Source organism: Malus sylvestris, chromosome 15 (assembly GCF_916048215.2).
Source record: "Malus sylvestris chromosome 15, drMalSylv7.2, whole genome shotgun sequence".
NCBI lineage: Eukaryota > Viridiplantae > Streptophyta > Magnoliopsida > Rosales > Rosaceae > Malus > Malus sylvestris.
In genome coordinates this window covers 18,597,512-18,614,896 of record NC_062274.1, presented here as the reverse complement: position 1 = coordinate 18,614,896, position 17,385 = coordinate 18,597,512, and the positions used below count along the sequence as shown (strand labels likewise).

At 38.0% G+C, this 17,385-nt stretch overlaps 2 protein-coding genes across 8 annotated transcripts in view; both read left to right on the top strand.

Annotated features, from left to right (window-relative positions):
* LOC126602487 (glutamate receptor 3.6-like) overlaps positions 1-13,713 on the top strand; it is a 40,753-nt gene extending 27,040 nt beyond the window's left edge. The window contains exons 1-8 of one of the 6 annotated variants that reach the window (XM_050269372.1): positions 8,826-9,083; positions 9,269-9,419; positions 9,879-10,252; positions 10,378-11,729; positions 11,813-12,093; positions 12,268-12,299; positions 12,411-12,817; positions 12,954-13,713. In XM_050269372.1, coding sequence (XP_050125329.1) covers positions 9,967-10,252; positions 10,378-11,729; positions 11,813-12,093; positions 12,268-12,299; positions 12,411-12,817; positions 12,954-13,436 — 2,841 coding nt within the window. In that variant the 5' untranslated portion in view covers positions 8,826-9,083; positions 9,269-9,419; positions 9,879-9,966 and the 3' untranslated portion in view covers positions 13,437-13,713. The other 5 variants (XM_050269370.1, XM_050269371.1, XM_050269373.1 and 2 more) reach the window with 5 other exon arrangements.
* LOC126602489 (glutamate receptor 3.6-like) lies at positions 3,299-7,486 on the top strand. Of its 2 annotated transcripts, none has more exons than XM_050269378.1 (7): positions 3,299-3,353; positions 3,503-3,890; positions 4,060-5,414; positions 5,507-5,784; positions 5,877-5,908; positions 6,386-6,480; positions 6,670-7,486. In XM_050269378.1, exons 2-7 carry the CDS (start codon positions 3,596-3,598, stop codon positions 7,099-7,101), a joined length of 2,487 nt encoding a protein of 828 aa, XP_050125335.1. In that variant the 5' UTR covers positions 3,299-3,353; positions 3,503-3,595; the 3' UTR covers positions 7,102-7,486. The 2 variants fall into 2 exon arrangements, with proteins under 2 accessions (XP_050125335.1, XP_050125334.1); XM_050269377.1 differs by having other exon boundaries at positions 6,074-6,480.
* Positions 13,714-17,385: the final 3,672 nt, after the last annotated feature.

Below are 17,385 nucleotides of genomic sequence, written 5' to 3'. Positions count from 1 at the left end.
TCACATGTCACGCTCTCGATCCTTCACAACAAGATAGGATCTTTGTCGATTCCTCTTTATGAGGATTCTGGTAACTTTTTAATAGTGTTATTTTATCATATATTGTATAATTAAAAATTATTTTAATTTTTTTTACTTAAAACTGAACATAAACAGTACTTGACGAAAATTAACCGCATAATATACGATGAATGAACAAAATTAAAGGATTCCCGGAATCCTTACAAAGAGGATCCGATAAGGATCCTATCTCCTTCACAACTACTACATTGATAAAACTTAAGTTACATTGTTGATTATTTCTCTAGTATAATAATTAAAAAGGAATTAAGTACTGAAAATTCTTCAACTTTTTAATGTCATTTTAAATTGGTCTCAATCTTTTTAAACATTTCAAACTAGTATCCAACATATTAAAAAAGTCACATTCATTAAGTTCCAGTTAAATTTTTGTTAAATTAATTAGGGTTTACTTTGTCTCTAAAATCAATAGAAGGTCATGGAAGTATGGCCTCAACTAAGTAACAGCCACCACTACCCCCATCAGCCCAACACCTCTAAACCCAACGCCCAACCACCAACTCTACCATACAACTCAAGTCATCAACATCGAGAACAAGGTCGTGGAGGTTGTTGAAATGGTATGGATTGCCATGATACAGTCATCACCATCTTCACCAAGCACAAAGAAGAACTAGAAGCTGAGCCGGTTGGTGGGTTTTAAATATAAAGGTTGTGCGGGGTTCCAATGGTCGTAAGTTGAGCTTGAAGGTGGCGGGTGCTTGATGTTTCCCGATCTTCATTTTTGCTTTCCATTTTATTTGTGAATTTGCTTGTTTACATTTTATTTTTTTCATCTTCATTTTTTTTTAAGTTTTAATTATTATTTAGTGTTCAAGTAAGCTAAAAAGTGAGACTCATTGTTATCAATTGTACATTTAACGAAAAATTAACCGAGACTTAACGAATGTAATATTTTCAATAGGTTGAGTACTTATTTGAAACATTTTAAAAAGATGAGACCAATTTAAAATGACATTAAAAGTTTTGAGGATTTTAGGTACTTAATCTTTTAAAAAATCATTAAATTTATTATTATAATATAATAGTTCATGAAATCTTAAGTGCATGTAAGGTTTTTCTTCACGGTAAGTTTGAAACATATGTGAAGAGTCCAAAGGCTGAACGCGGTACAAATGTTGGACGTGTGGCACAACAAGAAGTCCAAAAGCACAACACGTTAGTTATGAACTCATGATTAGTTGAGACCGCAGCCTTGGGAGTTTACCCTGGTCATCCCTCGAATATATTGTATGTTGTGAAATAAGTGTGTGCGGGGTTAATGAAAATATAGAAACCTTATTTCACCGAGATTGACTTTTATGTGACAAGTATGCTGTAATTTTATGTTTAAAAGAATTTATAAATGACATTGTATTATTGACGAAACGTTAAAGTAACTGAATACTTGTGTCATTAATGTTAACTCTCCAATTTCCTCCCAATGACTTGGTTGTCCTTGGTTGATTATTTTATGCAATCCATTATTGCTAATCAGGCTTAGTGGATGGTAGCTCCTTCCCCACTTTCTCAACCTTGTGTTTATCTTTCTTACGTCACATGATTAAAAAAAAAGAAAAAAAAAAAAGAAGCGCAGTTGATACTACTAACTATAGGAAAATAAAAATTTTCGGTTATCAGTGAGGACTGTTATGGAGAATAAAATGACCACGTTAGAGTATGAATTACAATTCATGATAATGCCATAAGATAATTATCTCAATTTTTTTTTCCGCAAATGACGCTTTATCACAGTAATAAAAAGTTATAATGTCTATATACTATAGTGCAAGTTTGATTCTTATTAATTTTTTTTTTGTTAATATTTAACTATCTAACTCATTAACGGTATCATTTGTAAGAATAAAATGAATAATGTTAGGGAGATCAAATTTCTAAACTAAATTTTGTAAACCAAATAATATGGATGTGGATGATTGTATTATTACTTAAATGTTGATTAACGTACTTATTTTCTATTTGTTACATATCATTTGGTCTGTTAATTTGATTTTAAAATTTGGTTTGCCTAGCATTATCTAAATAAAAAATAAGACATGACTTTCCTTAAAGGATAATGTTAGAAAGATCAAATTTGAATTAAATAATGTGGTTATTAATGTTACATTATTTATTAATATTGATTAACATGTTTATTTCACTTATCATTTAAGAATTTGGTCTCATCATTATCCTTCCTTAAAATAGTGCTGAATGGTGATCACCACTTCCCGAAAGTGGCCATAAATCAAGTCAAGTCAATTGGATAATGATACAATAGTTGGAACACTACTTGGTTGCTGTAAATTCAGCAGCCGGTTCTGCTTACACCCAATCACGGGTGAACACATGTCCAAGTTTTGATTAAAAATCAAAATTTGGACACGTGTTCAAATCAAAACTTGGACACGTGTTCATCCGTGATTGGGTGTAAGTAGGACCGGCTGCAGCCAAGTTCTTTAGAATTCTGCAGCCAAGTTCTTTCCCAATAGTGGCCCATTCCCATGGGTGCTGTCTTAGTATTGGTGACAAGATTTTCTGATTACCCAAAAAAAAAAATAATGAAATGTCAAGAAGATCCTCAAAATTGACTATCTATGGACTATCTACTACCTTATGTTTTTTGTATAATTTTTGTAATGTTGGCATATAAATTAACGTTTAATTGTGACATGGCATAAAGTCCATGAAGAGTTCCACCTTGCGAGAGTCTCCTTAGCATTTATTTAGAAAAAAAAATTTACAAAAAACTTTTGTTTTTTGTTATATTTCTGTTCACCACCTTCAAGTGATGATGATGCTCGTCATCTTATTTCTTATCACCGGATGATGTTGTGTTAGGTTGCTTTTTATTGTTTTAAGAATGCCAAGTTGTACATATCGTAAAATTTTTTTGTTGTCGTCGAAATACGCATTGTAGATTGAGAGTTACAATTTTCATACGCAAATTCGAGGTATAGTTTTTCATATTGTAGATCTGTGTTCGGTATCATCTACGTGCTATGTACATTTTCCCAAAAACAAGATTATTTTTTGTTTGATCATGTCATAATTTTTTGTTTATTTGGTTCTGATACTTTTCTTCAACACCGTGTACAGTGTACACTTAAATTTTCACACCAGCTGATGTCCCCGCGGACTTGGTTTCCGGTGCTGTTTTGGTGCCTATATAATCCTTTGGTCATTCTGCATAACACACAGGCCATTTCTGGACTTTAAAATACGAAATTTTCGTACTTGTCCTTCTCGTGGAGCTCATTCGTATGTGTTTGGCTTGAGTGACGATACATAATGTAAGCTTTAATCATTATTCGTTATGCCCTTCAGATTGATCTTGTTCATGTTTGATTTATTAGGTATTTTTGGACAACATGCATGCATGAGTTTTTGGAGCATGTTCTATTGTTCTTAATGTGAGTTATAAACTACTCTTAACATGCAGAGAGGGGGATTCGAACTTGTGTACAAGGAGAGAGTGAGCATACTAACCTAGACAACTGGCCTAACTCGTGGTTCCCGCTTTTGGAGCTCAAACATGTCCTTCCGTAGTTTGAACATCAACATGAATCTAGCCATACTTCTGTTATTTATGGTTTTCTACAAGGGCTCTTCTACAAGTGGATTTAATCCTACTAATGTCACTGCAAGACCTGATGTTGTGAACATCGGCGCGATTTTCACTTTCGATTCTGTCATTGGAAAAATAGCAAAACTCGCAATCACCCTTGCAGTTGAAGATGTCAATTCCAATCCAGAGATTCTCAATGGAACAAAGCTGACACTTAAAATGCAGAACACCAAATCCAGTGACTTTCTAGGCATCATTGAAGGTACAAACTTGTTAACTTTCCCATGTTTTTCCCCTCTGCGCAGATCATGTAATCGAATTGCTCAGTTTTCAGTATTTTTTTTTTTTTTTAAATGAACACTAAAACCTGAAAACGAAATGGTTATCAAACAGCCCCAAAGATTTTATTAATTTTTTGGGTTCCTTCACAGCTTTGCAGTTCATGGAGAACGACACTGTGGCCATAATTGGCCCCCAATTCTCAGCAACAGCTCATGTAATATCACACATCGCCGATGAGCTACAAGTCCCTTTACTATCATTTGCAGCAACAGACCCCACTCTGTCTCCAAATCAGTTCCCGTTCTTGGTTCGAACGACGAGGAGTGACCTCTTTGAGATGGCTGCAGTAGCAGACCTTGTTGGCTACTATGAGTGGAGAGATGTCATAGCAATTTACGTAAATGATGATTTCGGGCGGAATGCTATTGCTGCCTTGGGGGACAAGCTATCCGAAAAGCGCTGTAAAATTTCGTACAAGGTACCTCTGAGCCCCAAGGCAACCAAAGATGAAATCAGAAAGGCACTGATTAGTGTATCTTCAATGGAGTCTAGGATTGTGATCCTGCACATTTATACTAGTTGGGGTTTACAAGTGCTCGCCGAAGCGCAAAGCCAAATGATGATGTCGAGTCCATATGTGTGGATTGCTACAGATTGGTTTTCCACCATAATAGATTCAGATCCTTCCTTGCCTTTTACAGCAACAGATGACATTCAAGGGGTTCTCACATTGAAAATGTATACGCCAGAATCAGAACTCAAAAACAAGTTTAAATCGCGGTGGAGCAACTTGACTAGCGCAAGGAGGGTGAATGGCTCTTATTTCGGCTTAAATACCTATGGTCTATATGCCTATGATTCTGTATGGCTTCTTGCTCATGCCCTTGACTCGTTTTTCTCTCGTGGAGGAAATATTTCTTTTGCAAATGACTCAAATTTGCACGAATTACGAGGAGGCAAGTTAAACCTTGATGCTTTGAACATGTTTAATGGTGGCAGCCAGCTGCTCCAAAGCATTTTAGAGGTTAATACAACTGGATTAACTGGGCAAATCAAGTTCAATCCAGACGGAAACTTGATTAATCCTGCATTTGAAGTGATCAATGTGATCGGCACAGGGACTAGGACTATTGGTTATTGGTCCAATTCTTCTGGCCTGTCGCTTGATCCACCTGATATGTCTCAAAGGAAGCTGCACTCTAATGGTTCCAGCACTGATACTCAACGATTATACAGCGTCATCTGGCCCGGACAAACAACTCAGAAGCCTCGCGGGTGGGTTTTCCCCGACAACGGAAGAAAGCTCAGGATTGGAGTCCCCAATCGAGTTAGCTACCGCGAGTTTGTAGGCGTAAAAGGCACTGAGTTCACTGGCTACTGCATTGATGTCTTTCAAGCCGCCTTAAACGAGCTGCCATATGGTGTCCCATTCAATTTTATAGCTTTCGGGGATGGTAAAAAAAACCCTGAAAACAATGAACTTCTACACAGGATCCAAATTGGTGTAAGTATAAAATTTATGGCACATAAGAAAATTATTTGACTTTGCTTGACATCAGTATGATTATTAATTTTTCGGTTTCAATATTTATGCAGGAGTTTGATGGTGTGGTGGGAGATATTACAATCACCACTAGCAGAACAAAGGTGGTGGATTTCACACAGCCATATGTTGAGTCTGGTCTAGTTGTGGTTGCTCCAATTAGGAAGATGAATTCTAGTGCTTGGGCATTTTTGAGGCCTTTTACTCCAATGATGTGGGGTGTCACAGGCATTTTCTTCCTAGTTGTGGGAGCAGTTGTTTGGCTTTTGGAGCGTCGGACTAACGAGGATTTTCGAGGCCGTCCGAGAAAACAATTTGTCACAATTATTTGGTAAGTTCTTCAATCCACATCTCCTAATGTAAAATTGAACTTTGTTAACTGTGTTAATACAATTCTTGTTCTGTTTTTTTGGGGCTTTGCAGGTTTAGCTTTTCAACTCTGTTCTTCTCCCAGAGTAAGTGAAATAAAGAGCGTTACGTTTTGTTAATTTTACTTATATATCAACATAGGCGTAGTCAAGGTCGATAGAGCCGCGTGCTCCCCCTTCTGCATCTATGTTTGAATAAAAGAATTCTTACTTACAAACTGGCTGATCTTATTCCTTGGTAACATTATGCAGAAGAAAAAACCGGCAGCACACTTGGTCGATTTGTGCTTATCATATGGCTATTTGTGGTTCTAATACTCAACTCAAGCTACATTGCTAGCCTGACATCAATCCTCACTGTCGAACAGCTTTCTTCACCTGTTAAAGGGATTGAAAGTCTGGCAACCGGCAATGATCGCATTGGTTTCCTAAAGAATTCATTCGCTGAAAACTACTTAACTGATGAGCTAAACATACACAAGTCAAGACTTGTGCCTCTTAACTCCCCAGAAGAATATGAGAAGGCCTTGAAAGATGGTCCTAATTCAGGTGGTGTTGCTGCAGTGATTGATGAGCGTGCATACATGGAGCTCTTCCTCTCCGTTCGATGTGGATATAGTATCGTTGGTCAAGAATTCACCAAAATGGGCTGGGGTTTTGTAAGTATCTCATATCCCTTCATATCATTCACAAAAGTACATGACATTTGTTTAATATAAACTTTTCTTAGCATATCTCTAGTTTGATATGTTACGTTGTCATATATTAATATTCGATAGTCTGACAGAACGTATCAGACTGTCTAACACTCCTATATTAGTGTAATAATAGTTGGTCCTTCCTTTTAGGCCTTTCCAAGGGACTCGCCTCTTGCAATTGACATGTCAACCGCGGTGTTGAAACTATCTGAGAAGGGAGATCTTCAAAAGATTCATGACAAATGGCTGATGAAAAGTGCTTGCAGTGCAGAAGGAGCAAAGCAAGCCGTAGACCGCCTTCCGATGAGTAGCTTCTGGGGTCTCTTTCTGCTGAGTGGCACAGCTTGCTTTCTCGCTCTTGTTCTTCATGTTCTTCGCATGGCGCACCAGTACTACAAGCATTATGATTCCGACTGCGAGAGCTCACAAGCAAAACGCCTTCGGTCCTTCGTTTCGTTTGTAAATAAAAGGGAAGAGGAAGTGAAAAGCAGAACCAAGAGGAAGAGGACTGAGAAGGCTTCAAACAGAGTAGTGCATGATCAAGATTGTAGTTCCATTGATGGTTTGGATGAAAGTGTTTAATTAAATGTTGAGTTACTTTTTTTCTAAGATAGTGTTATTCTCACCCCCATTTTTACCTCTCACGCACCATTGTCAATTTTTGGTCATTGATATTCTTCAATTCATTCGATCTGACGGCCCAAAAATTAAGAGGTGTGTGAGAAGTAAAAATTGGTGTGTGGATAGCACTACCCTTTTGCTAAGCCAAAAGCCTAATCATTAGAAACTTAAGTTAGTACTCTAATTAGTATAAAATTAAATCACTTGATGTAAGTTTAAGTCAAACAAACACTTATGTCATTGACACATAGTTGTTGTTTAAGTGTTTGTGGGAGGATGTCATGAGTTCAAATCTCGTAAACAACGACCGTTTGTTGAAAAGATTTATAACAAAAAACTTTACTTTTTTCTTTTGGAATAATTATAGCTCATCTCTAATCGTACTTAAGACTTTTCACTACTGTGAAGAGGAATACTAATTAACTGTAGTACAGAGTAACGAATTCAATTTTTTTTATTAAAATGGAAAATTGTAGACACAAAACTTGGACTATTATGCAAGTACCACCCAAGCTGAAAACCGTTCCAAACCACTGTGCCTCATGTTTGGTAAAGTTTAGCCAAACGTACCATTTGTAATGCAATGTGAGCCGTTTGTCAATGCTATTTTTGCCACTTAAAAGATTCTTAGATGACTTAGGGTAGGAATTTAGTTGACTAAAACTTAAAAGCTCGTGAGATACATACTTCGGTTTCTCAAAGACAACTTGTAGTCAACAGAATTCTTACCCCAAATCGTCTAGAGATTTTAGAGTGGCACACTCGATGAGTTTTGGAAATTCTGACGAAGATATTTAGAGGTGGTACGTCCACATTGGTCTGAATGATAAATTGGTGTGCAGAGTTGTCTTGTTTAAAAAGAATCTTGAGCATATGTGCTAAATCATTTTGGTGAAAGCAGCCAACTCAACTCAGTGTCCAGTATGGACCACATGGTCCATATAAGATGGTTCACATGTGGCTATGGCCTCCAGGTTAAGCCAATTAATTGGAGTCTGGATCTTCATCACTTCGTGAGGATTCCGGAGATTTGGAAATCGTGTCAATTTATTGTATATCGTGCGGTAAAAAATTATTTTAAATATTTTTATGTAAAAATAAATATAAACAGTATTCGACAAAAATTGACCGCACGATGTACGATGAACAGACACGATTCGCAAATCCTCAGGATCCTCATAAAAAATATCTGAAGAGAATCTTGTTGGAATTAATTGAACAAATACTGTTTCCGATTGAGACCCGAGAGTCAAAAATGGACCACATTCTTGTTCTTGTCTGTGCATAAGCAGCAACAGGAGGAAGCATATGGGAAGGTGGAAGCCACGGGCGTGCGCTTCTTTGCTCATAAAGGTACCACTTCCACTGGTTTCTTAGTCATATTCGAGTCGGTAAATGTTTTTGGATGTCACCAATTGTATGTATATTTTCATTCATTTTTTCTATTTATCTTGTTGCATGCCTCACTGTCCCTTTTTTTTTGGGTTAAAGGATTACTTCATAGAAAACAGAAAGGCACAAGGCATGCCTCACTGTCCGTTTTGCGATGGCTTTTTGTAAAGAATACTTGTGGTTATATGAGTTTATGCTAAAAGTGTTTTTATTGTAAATATGTTGAATAAGCATGTGACGTAAATACATTCTCTATAGAGCGTTTTTAGTTGTCAAAAAGTAACTTTAGTCATCTTAAAAACAATCACAAACAAATCGGCGAGAGGAAAAACAAAGACGAAAGGTAATACAAGGCAATTACGTCATTTTAGTGCGTTGTGATCACTTGGTGCAAAAATATCCTAAACGGAAGCAAAAGTACTGCAACAATTATACACCTCCCAACTTCACATGGTGAGAAAAAGGGGGAAATTCCTCCACAAACACCATTTTGTTTGCCACTGAGAATTCCGGGATCGTCATCCTCATGTCATGGAGCAACATCTTATCAGGTCCAACAAAGTCCCTTGCTTTCTGCCTGTTATTGATTTCCGACCCACATTTAAGCATGCGAATTATATTCTCCCAACAATACATGAGATTCTTCAGAACTTTCTACTTATGTGTGACAATTAATGCATAAAGTTCCAAACTTTATTAATCTTTTTGCATTTTGTATGTCTTTCATGTTCTTTAGATAGAAAGTTAGAAGCCCAGTTGGCCAATTCTAGTTGTTCTTGGAGAGAGAACTTCAATGCAACGGAATATCCTTGTGGCGGAATTGAGTTTTCTCGAGAAGGGTTTCTGGGTTTTAGTCCAGTTCTTTGGATTAAGTCGGTAGATGCTGGGTTAGTTGTCTTTTCATCTGGAATCGACATTCTGAGGTTTATTTTTCTTCTTTCACTGTTTTTTTAACTTTTTTAATGCCCTTTCACTGTTGAATTGAATGTTGCTAAAATATGCATCTTCTTGTTATCCCACAAATAAAAATTCTCATTTTAGAGAGCTCTTGCTTTTCCCTCAAAGTAAGCACTTTCCTCACAAGCTGCTTTTTTACTTTAATTTCATCTATTTGTTGGTAATTAAGCATTTCTACTTAATACTTATCAGCTAGCTATTGTGTTTCATGATTAAATCTACTTATTAATGAGAATTTCTGCTTCTTAAACCCGGTTTTATCCACTTCTTGTGGAGCTTATGCTGTTGAGCTTAAATCTGCAGATTCTTTCAAAACCAATATTTTATTCTTGTTATTGGATGAATTTTTGAGTTTCTTGTTTATTTTCGATGTTTTCTTGATTATGTAGTGTTTGGGTATGAACTCCAGTTGATTGTATCACTTTCTGGGAGGTTGGTTTGCTTCCTTGGCAAAGAAGGGTGAAAATTTTAGGGTTCATGGTTGAACAGTTAGCCATGAGTATAGTTTGGCTCCTGGTTTTGATGATTTTCTGTAATGGGTTGGCCTCAAATGGTGCCAGCACTACCAATGTCTCCACTAGACCAGATGTTGTAAATCTCGGGGCAATTTTCTCTTTCGACACCATTATTGGCAAAGTTGCCAAAGTGGCAATAGAAGCCGCAGTCAAAGATGTGAATTCTGATCCATCTGTTCTTGGTGGCACCAAGATGATTGTTACAATGCAGGACTCAAATTACAGTGGGCTTCTGGGCATTATTGAAGGTACGTCTTGCGAATTTGTTCAAAGTTTTAAATTCTTCTCTTACTTTTTATTATATGGGTAGTAGGATCACTGTTTCATTGATGAGTTAATTAACTATGGTTCTGTATTTTATAATTGTCTGCAGCCTTACGGTTTATGGAGAAAGACACAATAGCGATAATTGGACCGCAGAATGCTGTCACCGCTCATGTAATATCACATATTGCAAATGAGCTCCAAGTTCCTCTAGTATCATTTTCAGTAACAGACCCCACCCTGTCAGCACTTCAGTTCCCATTCTTTGTTAGAAGTACCCAAAATGACCTTTATCAGATGGCTGCGATAGCAGAAATGGTTGATTACTACGGATGGAGAGAGGTTATTGCACTCTATGTTGACGATGACCATGGGAGAAACGGGATTACTGCATTAGCAAATATGCTTGCTGAGAAACGATGTAAGATATCATACAAGGCGCCATTGGTCCTTGATTCTAATCGGGATAACATCACTGATGTTCTGGTTAAAGTGGCTTTAACAGAGTCTCGGATTATTGTTCTTCATGCTTATGGCAGTTGGGGTCCTCTGGTTTTCGATGTGGCCAAGTATCTTGGCATGATGGGAACTGGATATGTCTGGATAGCTACTAGTTGGCTTTCTACTTTAATAGATACCGCCTCTCCCCTCCCTTCAGGTATGATGGATGATATGCAGGGAGTTCTAACGCTGCGCATGTACACGCCAGAGACAGAACTGAAAAGAAAATTTGTTTTAAGGTGGAGCAACTTGACTAGTGGACAGACATCTAAGGGCCCAATTGGGTTGAATGCTTATGGTCTTTATGCCTACGATACTGTGTGGTTGCTTGCTCGTGCAATCGATGCCTTTTTTGATCAAGGGGGAAATCTTTCATTCTCAAATGATTCACGGTTGACTCAGCTTCGCGGAGGGGATCTGAATCTTGATGCTATGAGCATCTTTAATGGAGGCAATCTGTTAATGAAAAACATTTTGCAGGTTAATATGACTGGTGTATCTGGCCCGGTGAAGTTTACTCCAAAAAAGGACCTCATTCGTCCTGCGTTTGAGATCATAAATGTGATTGGAACGGGGATTAGGACGATTGGTTATTGGTCCAATTTTTCGGGATTATCAGTTGTACGTCCAGAAACACTTTACACAAAGCCACCAAATCATTCCAATTCAAGTGATAAACTGTACAGTGTAATTTGGCCTGGACAAACAACACAGAAGCCTCGTGGTTGGGTGTTTCCAAACAACGGAAGGCACTTGAGGATTGGAGTCCCAAAACGTGTTAGTTTTCGTGAATTTGTTTCATACACAGAAGGCAATGACATGTTCACAGGATACTCCATTGATGTTTTTACTGCTGCATTGAACTTGTTGCCCTATGCTGTTCCATACAAACTGATTCCCTTTGGTGATGGCCATAAGAATCCAAGTGTCACTGAGCTTGTGCACAAAATCCAAACGGGTGTGAGTATCATTGTATACAGAACATTTCTTAAAACTTAGGAGGTAAATGTTTTTCTGATTGCCCTGTTTCTTGTTTTATGTAGGAATACGATGGAGCAATAGGTGACATTGCAATCATCACCAACCGAACAAGGATGGCGGATTTTACCCAGCCATATATCGAATCTGGGCTAGTAGTAGTTGCACCTGTTACACCAACATTGAATTCAAATCCTTGGGCTTTCCTGAGGCCATTCAATCCCATGATGTGGGGTGTGACGGCCGCCTTCTTTCTCATTGTTGGAACAGCTGTTTGGATTTTAGAGCACAGGCATAATGATGATTTTCGGGGGGCTCCTAAAAAACAATTTGTCACTATTCTGTGGTGAGTAGCTAAGAACCATATCATGTGATTGCATTCTACGTTGGCAAACCTTATAATTTTTTGCTTTGTTTAAAGACATTTGGGGTTCATTTCTCATCATTTATGTTTGGAGTTTTATCTTCTTGATGCATTAAAAATCCAAATTCACTTACAATTTGTGATTTCCTTCTGCAGGTTTAGCTTTTCGACTTGGTTCTTTGCGCACAGTGAGTAAATTCAAACTAATTCCATAGATTTTTAGCAACCATGAGTTAATAGCAGCTTCGGCTTGTGCTAATCTACTCGATTGTTCTTTTTTGGGTTGGGATCTTGTGCAGGAGAAAATACAGTCAGCACCCTTGGTCGCTTAGTGCTAATAGTATGGCTGTTCGTTGTTCTTATAATCAACTCAAGCTACACTGCAAGTTTGACCTCAATCCTTACCGTGCAACAGCTTTCTTCCTCCATCAAAGGCATTCACGCTTTGCTTTCAAGCAACGCTCCCATTGGCTACCAGCAAGGTTCATTTGCCCGGAATTATCTAGTTGACGAACTCAATGTTGACGAGTCCAGACTCGTTCCTCTTATCATGCCAGACGACTATGCCAAAGCCTTGAAAGCTGGTCCCCATAAAGGTGGTGTTGCTGCAGTGATTGACGAGCGTGCTTACATAGAACTTTTCCTCTCGAGCAGATGTGATTTCAGTGTTGTAGGTCAAGAATTCACCAAAACCGGCTGGGGATTTGTAAGTTATCTTTTATTCAGAGTCTGATATGTTACGTTATCAAATTTTCAATCTATACCACATATTCAAACATAAATTTGTTGATCAATCATACAGATTACGATCTGACAACAATTCGTTGCTCATTTCTATTCAGGCTTTTGCAAGGGACTCGCCTTTAGCGGTGGACCTGTCTACTGCACTTTTGAAGCTGTCGGAGAACGGGGATCTACAAAGGATCCATGATAAATGGCTTATGAGAACTCCTTGTGCCTCACAAGGCGCAAAGCTGCAAGTCGATAGGCTTCAACTCAAAAGCTTCTGGGGACTCTTTGTTATCTGTGGTGCAGCTTGCTTCCTTGCACTCGCTATATATTTCTGCATGATGCTGCACCAGTTCAGCAAGCACAACACTGAGGAACTGGTCACTACTGGTAGCTCCAGGTCCACACGCGTTCAAACGTTTCTCACATTTGTTGATGAGAAGGAAGAGGAAGTGAAAAGCCGGTCGAAAAGAAGACAAATGGAGAGGACTTCAAATAGAAGCGCGAGCGAAGATGAATCGATGTATAACTCAAAAAGAAGACACCTTGATCAATCACCGTCAAGTGTGAGTAATGTTAATAGTAATCATGCCTGATCAGAACCATCCAACTCCAAGTGGAACTTCACAGGGACTGTTCTGATACGAATGAGTTTTTTATACAAGCGATATTGAGAGGGAGAAATCGAGCGTAGGAGCTCAGGTGCATGCGGTGGATGCTCTTAACGAGCTTAACTACAATTCCATTGCTATACTTGGAAGCATGTATACATAAGTCGTGTGGTTATATATTTTTCATGCTACATTATTCTTATGGTAATGTTTGGGCAAAGCTCTTTGGCAAAATTAGTAAAGTATACAAATTTGTGCACAATGACATGAAATCTACCCTTTGTATTTTTAGCCAAAATAGGCTTTTAAGATTGGCATAACTCCTTACGTTATCTCCTGAGATTTGAAATTGATAGAAATGATCCTTGAGCTTGTCCACCATCAATCATTTTTGTCATTTCGTGAAACATCTCCATTAAATAAGGATGAAATGACAAAAATACCTTCAATTTTTGTCAAATCATTTTGACCCATTGTTCATTAAATTGAGGTATTTCTGTCATTTTGGTTATTTAACAAAACATTTCATGAAATAATCAAAATGATTGATGGTGGACAAACTCATAGATCACTTTTATCGATTTCAAATCTCAATAACCAAATCTATCTTAGAGACCAAAATGAGGAATTATGCCAATCTCATAGACCATTTTGACTAAAAAAACCTTTTGAGTTTATATAAATATGAATTTCTCCAACGCCAATCAAAATTTGTCTTGTGAGCATAAATATTTTTATTCATATACAGACTGTAATCAACATGAATGTAAGAATTCCTCTTGGGGAAGAAGCCAAACAATGTCATTTCCTATTTCATTGAAGTTGAACAAGCAGAACTCTGACCAAATTCAAAGTTTGTAATGCAGCCATTACTTACTCATCTACGTTTTATAATATAACAGTCTAGATTGTGACACATGGCTAACAGTAACATTTTCAAAAAAAAATTTTATTGCCAAGAAAAATGGATAGTTGATCGGAAAATCAAATAGTCCAGATTGTAGCCACATCATCTACTCGTTGGGGGAGATCTCATTTTATCGTTGGAAAAGAAAAATAGCCATTGGAAATCCAACAGTCGGAAAGCAGTCACGTTGCCCAAACCCAACAGAAACTGCATGTGGACCCCATCGTCTGCAATCTTGTTAGAGATGCGCCCCCAGTCTCGCGTGTTTTCCATGCGCCTGGCGCAAAATTTTTTTATAACGTGGATAACATCAGCCTTGCATCATATTTACTCAGGCACTAGGACTGTGACTTTTTGCCTGATCCCCAGTTACATGGACTAATGTGAAAGGTTTTTGGAAGGGGGGAGTAGATTGGATTACCTATTCCTAAGGCTATTTGCTCCCACTAGAGTTGCTTTATATGAATGACGTAAGTAATATGTGGTAAACAGGGCCGGTCCAGAGATTTTTGAAGCTCGGGACAACGCTAAAAAAATGTGCCCTTACTTCATATAAAAAAAATATATTTGTTTTTATATGTAAGACATCAATAAAATTATATTTAGAAAAGCTTTTCAAACTCAGTAATTTAGAAACACGAAAAAAGCAAATTTATTTTGTATCGAGAGAAGGAAACCAAAAAACTTCAACCTTACAAGTAAATAGATTATGAGTTTTGTCTTCCATTTGAACATTTAAAGTGTTTTTGTTTAAATCGTGATGTGTTTTTTTTTTATTTACTAACCTCTTCAATATAAGATTAAAAAAATAATGATATTTTCGAGTCTTTAAGGATATGTATAAGTAGTAATGAATGAGCACCAAATTAAACCTTTTGATAACACGTCATATGATTTGCAAATTTGGTCTAAAAATTTAGTTTACGCATTACCCTTTGTTGAATATTAGACTTGAATTGGAACAAATATTTAAAAATAGCAACCTGTTGCAGTCATATTTAGAATAGGAATGTGATTGTGTAAACTTAGGGAATCTGGGAATGTATCTTATATTCCTATTAGGATTAGATTACTTATTAAATGTTGTAATCCTAAAGGGAAAGGTTTTACCCTTCCTACTACTATAAATAAAGGCACAATGGGGTGAATCAAATACACCTCACAATTAAATCAATCTTTCTTCTCTCTAATATTGGTCGGCGCCCTCTCTCTCTTTAAACCTTAGATCGTTCAATCAAATAGGCCTACAACACAACCCACATAGTTACTAGCAAGGTTCGAAAATTAGGTATGTTTTTTGTCTCACCGTGGGATGGCACCACCCTGATGCCCTTGGACTACCTGCGCAGCCCCTGTAGGGTTTAGTGCTCCACAACCACGAGCATGCAGCCTTAGTTTCTGGTCCACATCCCGCAAGCCTAGCTTGCTGGGCCCCCCTGTGTCACGACCTGCATCATCAGCAGCCAGCCCTTAGCTTCCCGTGCCCACGACCCAGGTCCCAGTCTTCGTTGGGCCTTCCAGCGTGCTCGCCCACAAGCCAGTGTGTGTTGGGCTTGTTTCCATGCCCCCCTCACAGTCCAATTTCGAAACCCAGCTTGCGGCTGGGGTTTCCTCCCTTCACCGTGGCCTACAGACCACCCTAAGGTTTTTTTTTTGGGCCTCGCCTTATGCTTAAGGCACCTACACCTGTGCCCTTACCCACGGCACCAAGCCCAAATTATTTTGGGGCTATCTTTTTTTATCCAATAATATTATTTTATTATTATTTATCTTCTACAATCGACCCCGTATGGCCCGATTTATTGAATTAATTAAAAGTGACCTGCAGTTCATTAATCTGATAATGAATACAAAATTATTGACCTGAAGATCACTTTTAAACATTAACGATTCAATAATTTATTTTTATACTTTGAACTGTCACATACTTTCATAGTAACGAAGCTCTCACACTTGAGTTCTCGAAGAACCTCAAATCTACTACACTTAGTTAGTATATTGCATTATGTGTTTCTTGCAGGAACCTCTCATTATGAACTAATTGTTCATAAAACTAAATTGAACCTGTAGTTTCAAATTCAGTGCCTTTGAAACCTGAAGTTTTCATTCAAAACATACCACATGAAACCCATAGTTTTCATGCATAAATTAAACCACTACATGTCTATAGAACTTGTATGTTCTACAATATATGTTTATGGCTTACCATATGACTAATCACGTTTTCTCCCTCCGTTTTAGAGATATGTCGAACTTGAACAAGCTCGATATCTACGCTTCAGAAGTCTATGGAAGAAACTATCTGAAGTGGGTTCAAGACGTGAAGCTTCATCTCACTGCAAAGGGTATTAGAGCTACCATCGAGACACCTATCACCGACAAACCTGTTGACGAAGCTCAGAAGGCTACTGCAATGATCTTCATCTGAAGACACATTCATGATGCACTGCAGACTAAGTATCTCGCTGAGGAGGACCCACACAACCTCTGGCTTACTCTGGCTGACCGTTTCGATCACCAAAAAGACATATATTTGCCAAAAGCAAGACACAACTGGCAACATCTTTACTTCCAAGACTTTAAGTCCGTGAATGAATACAACTCTAAAGTTTGTAGAATCCGTTCTCTGTTGAAATTTTGCAAGGTGAAACTAACCGAATCAGATATCCTGGAGAATACCTATTCGACCTTCCATGCCACCAATATTGTCCTGCAGCAACAATATATAAATTCACCAAGTTTTCAGATTTGATCTTTATTTTACTTTTCGCTGAAAAGCAAAACCAGCTTTTGATAAAGAATCATCAAGCTCAACCCACTGGCTCAAACACTGCGCCTGAAGCGCATGCTACCTATTATAGTAGAACAACGAACTAACCATCGTGGCCGTGGCAATGGGTGGCAAGCCCAAACACAGGCCCAATGTCAATAGAGTGCCGCACCTAAGGGAAGAAATGTGACCCAGCAGCATCCATCACTCGCCTCTAAGGTCCCAAACTTCAAGAACAAGGGCAAAGCTCCCATTCA

Coding starts and splice junctions, on each gene's coding strand:
- LOC126602489 (XM_050269377.1), top strand. CDS start 3,596: ATGTCCTTCCGTAGTTTGAACATCAACATGAATCTAGCCATACTTCTG. Junction 3,891..4,059: donor CTTTCTAGGCATCATTGAAG/GTACAAACTTGT, acceptor GTTCCTTCACAG/CTTTGCAGTTCATGGAGAAC. Junction 5,909..6,073: donor AACTCTGTTCTTCTCCCAGA/GTAAGTGAAATA, acceptor AACATTATGCAG/AAGAAAAAACCGGCAGCACA.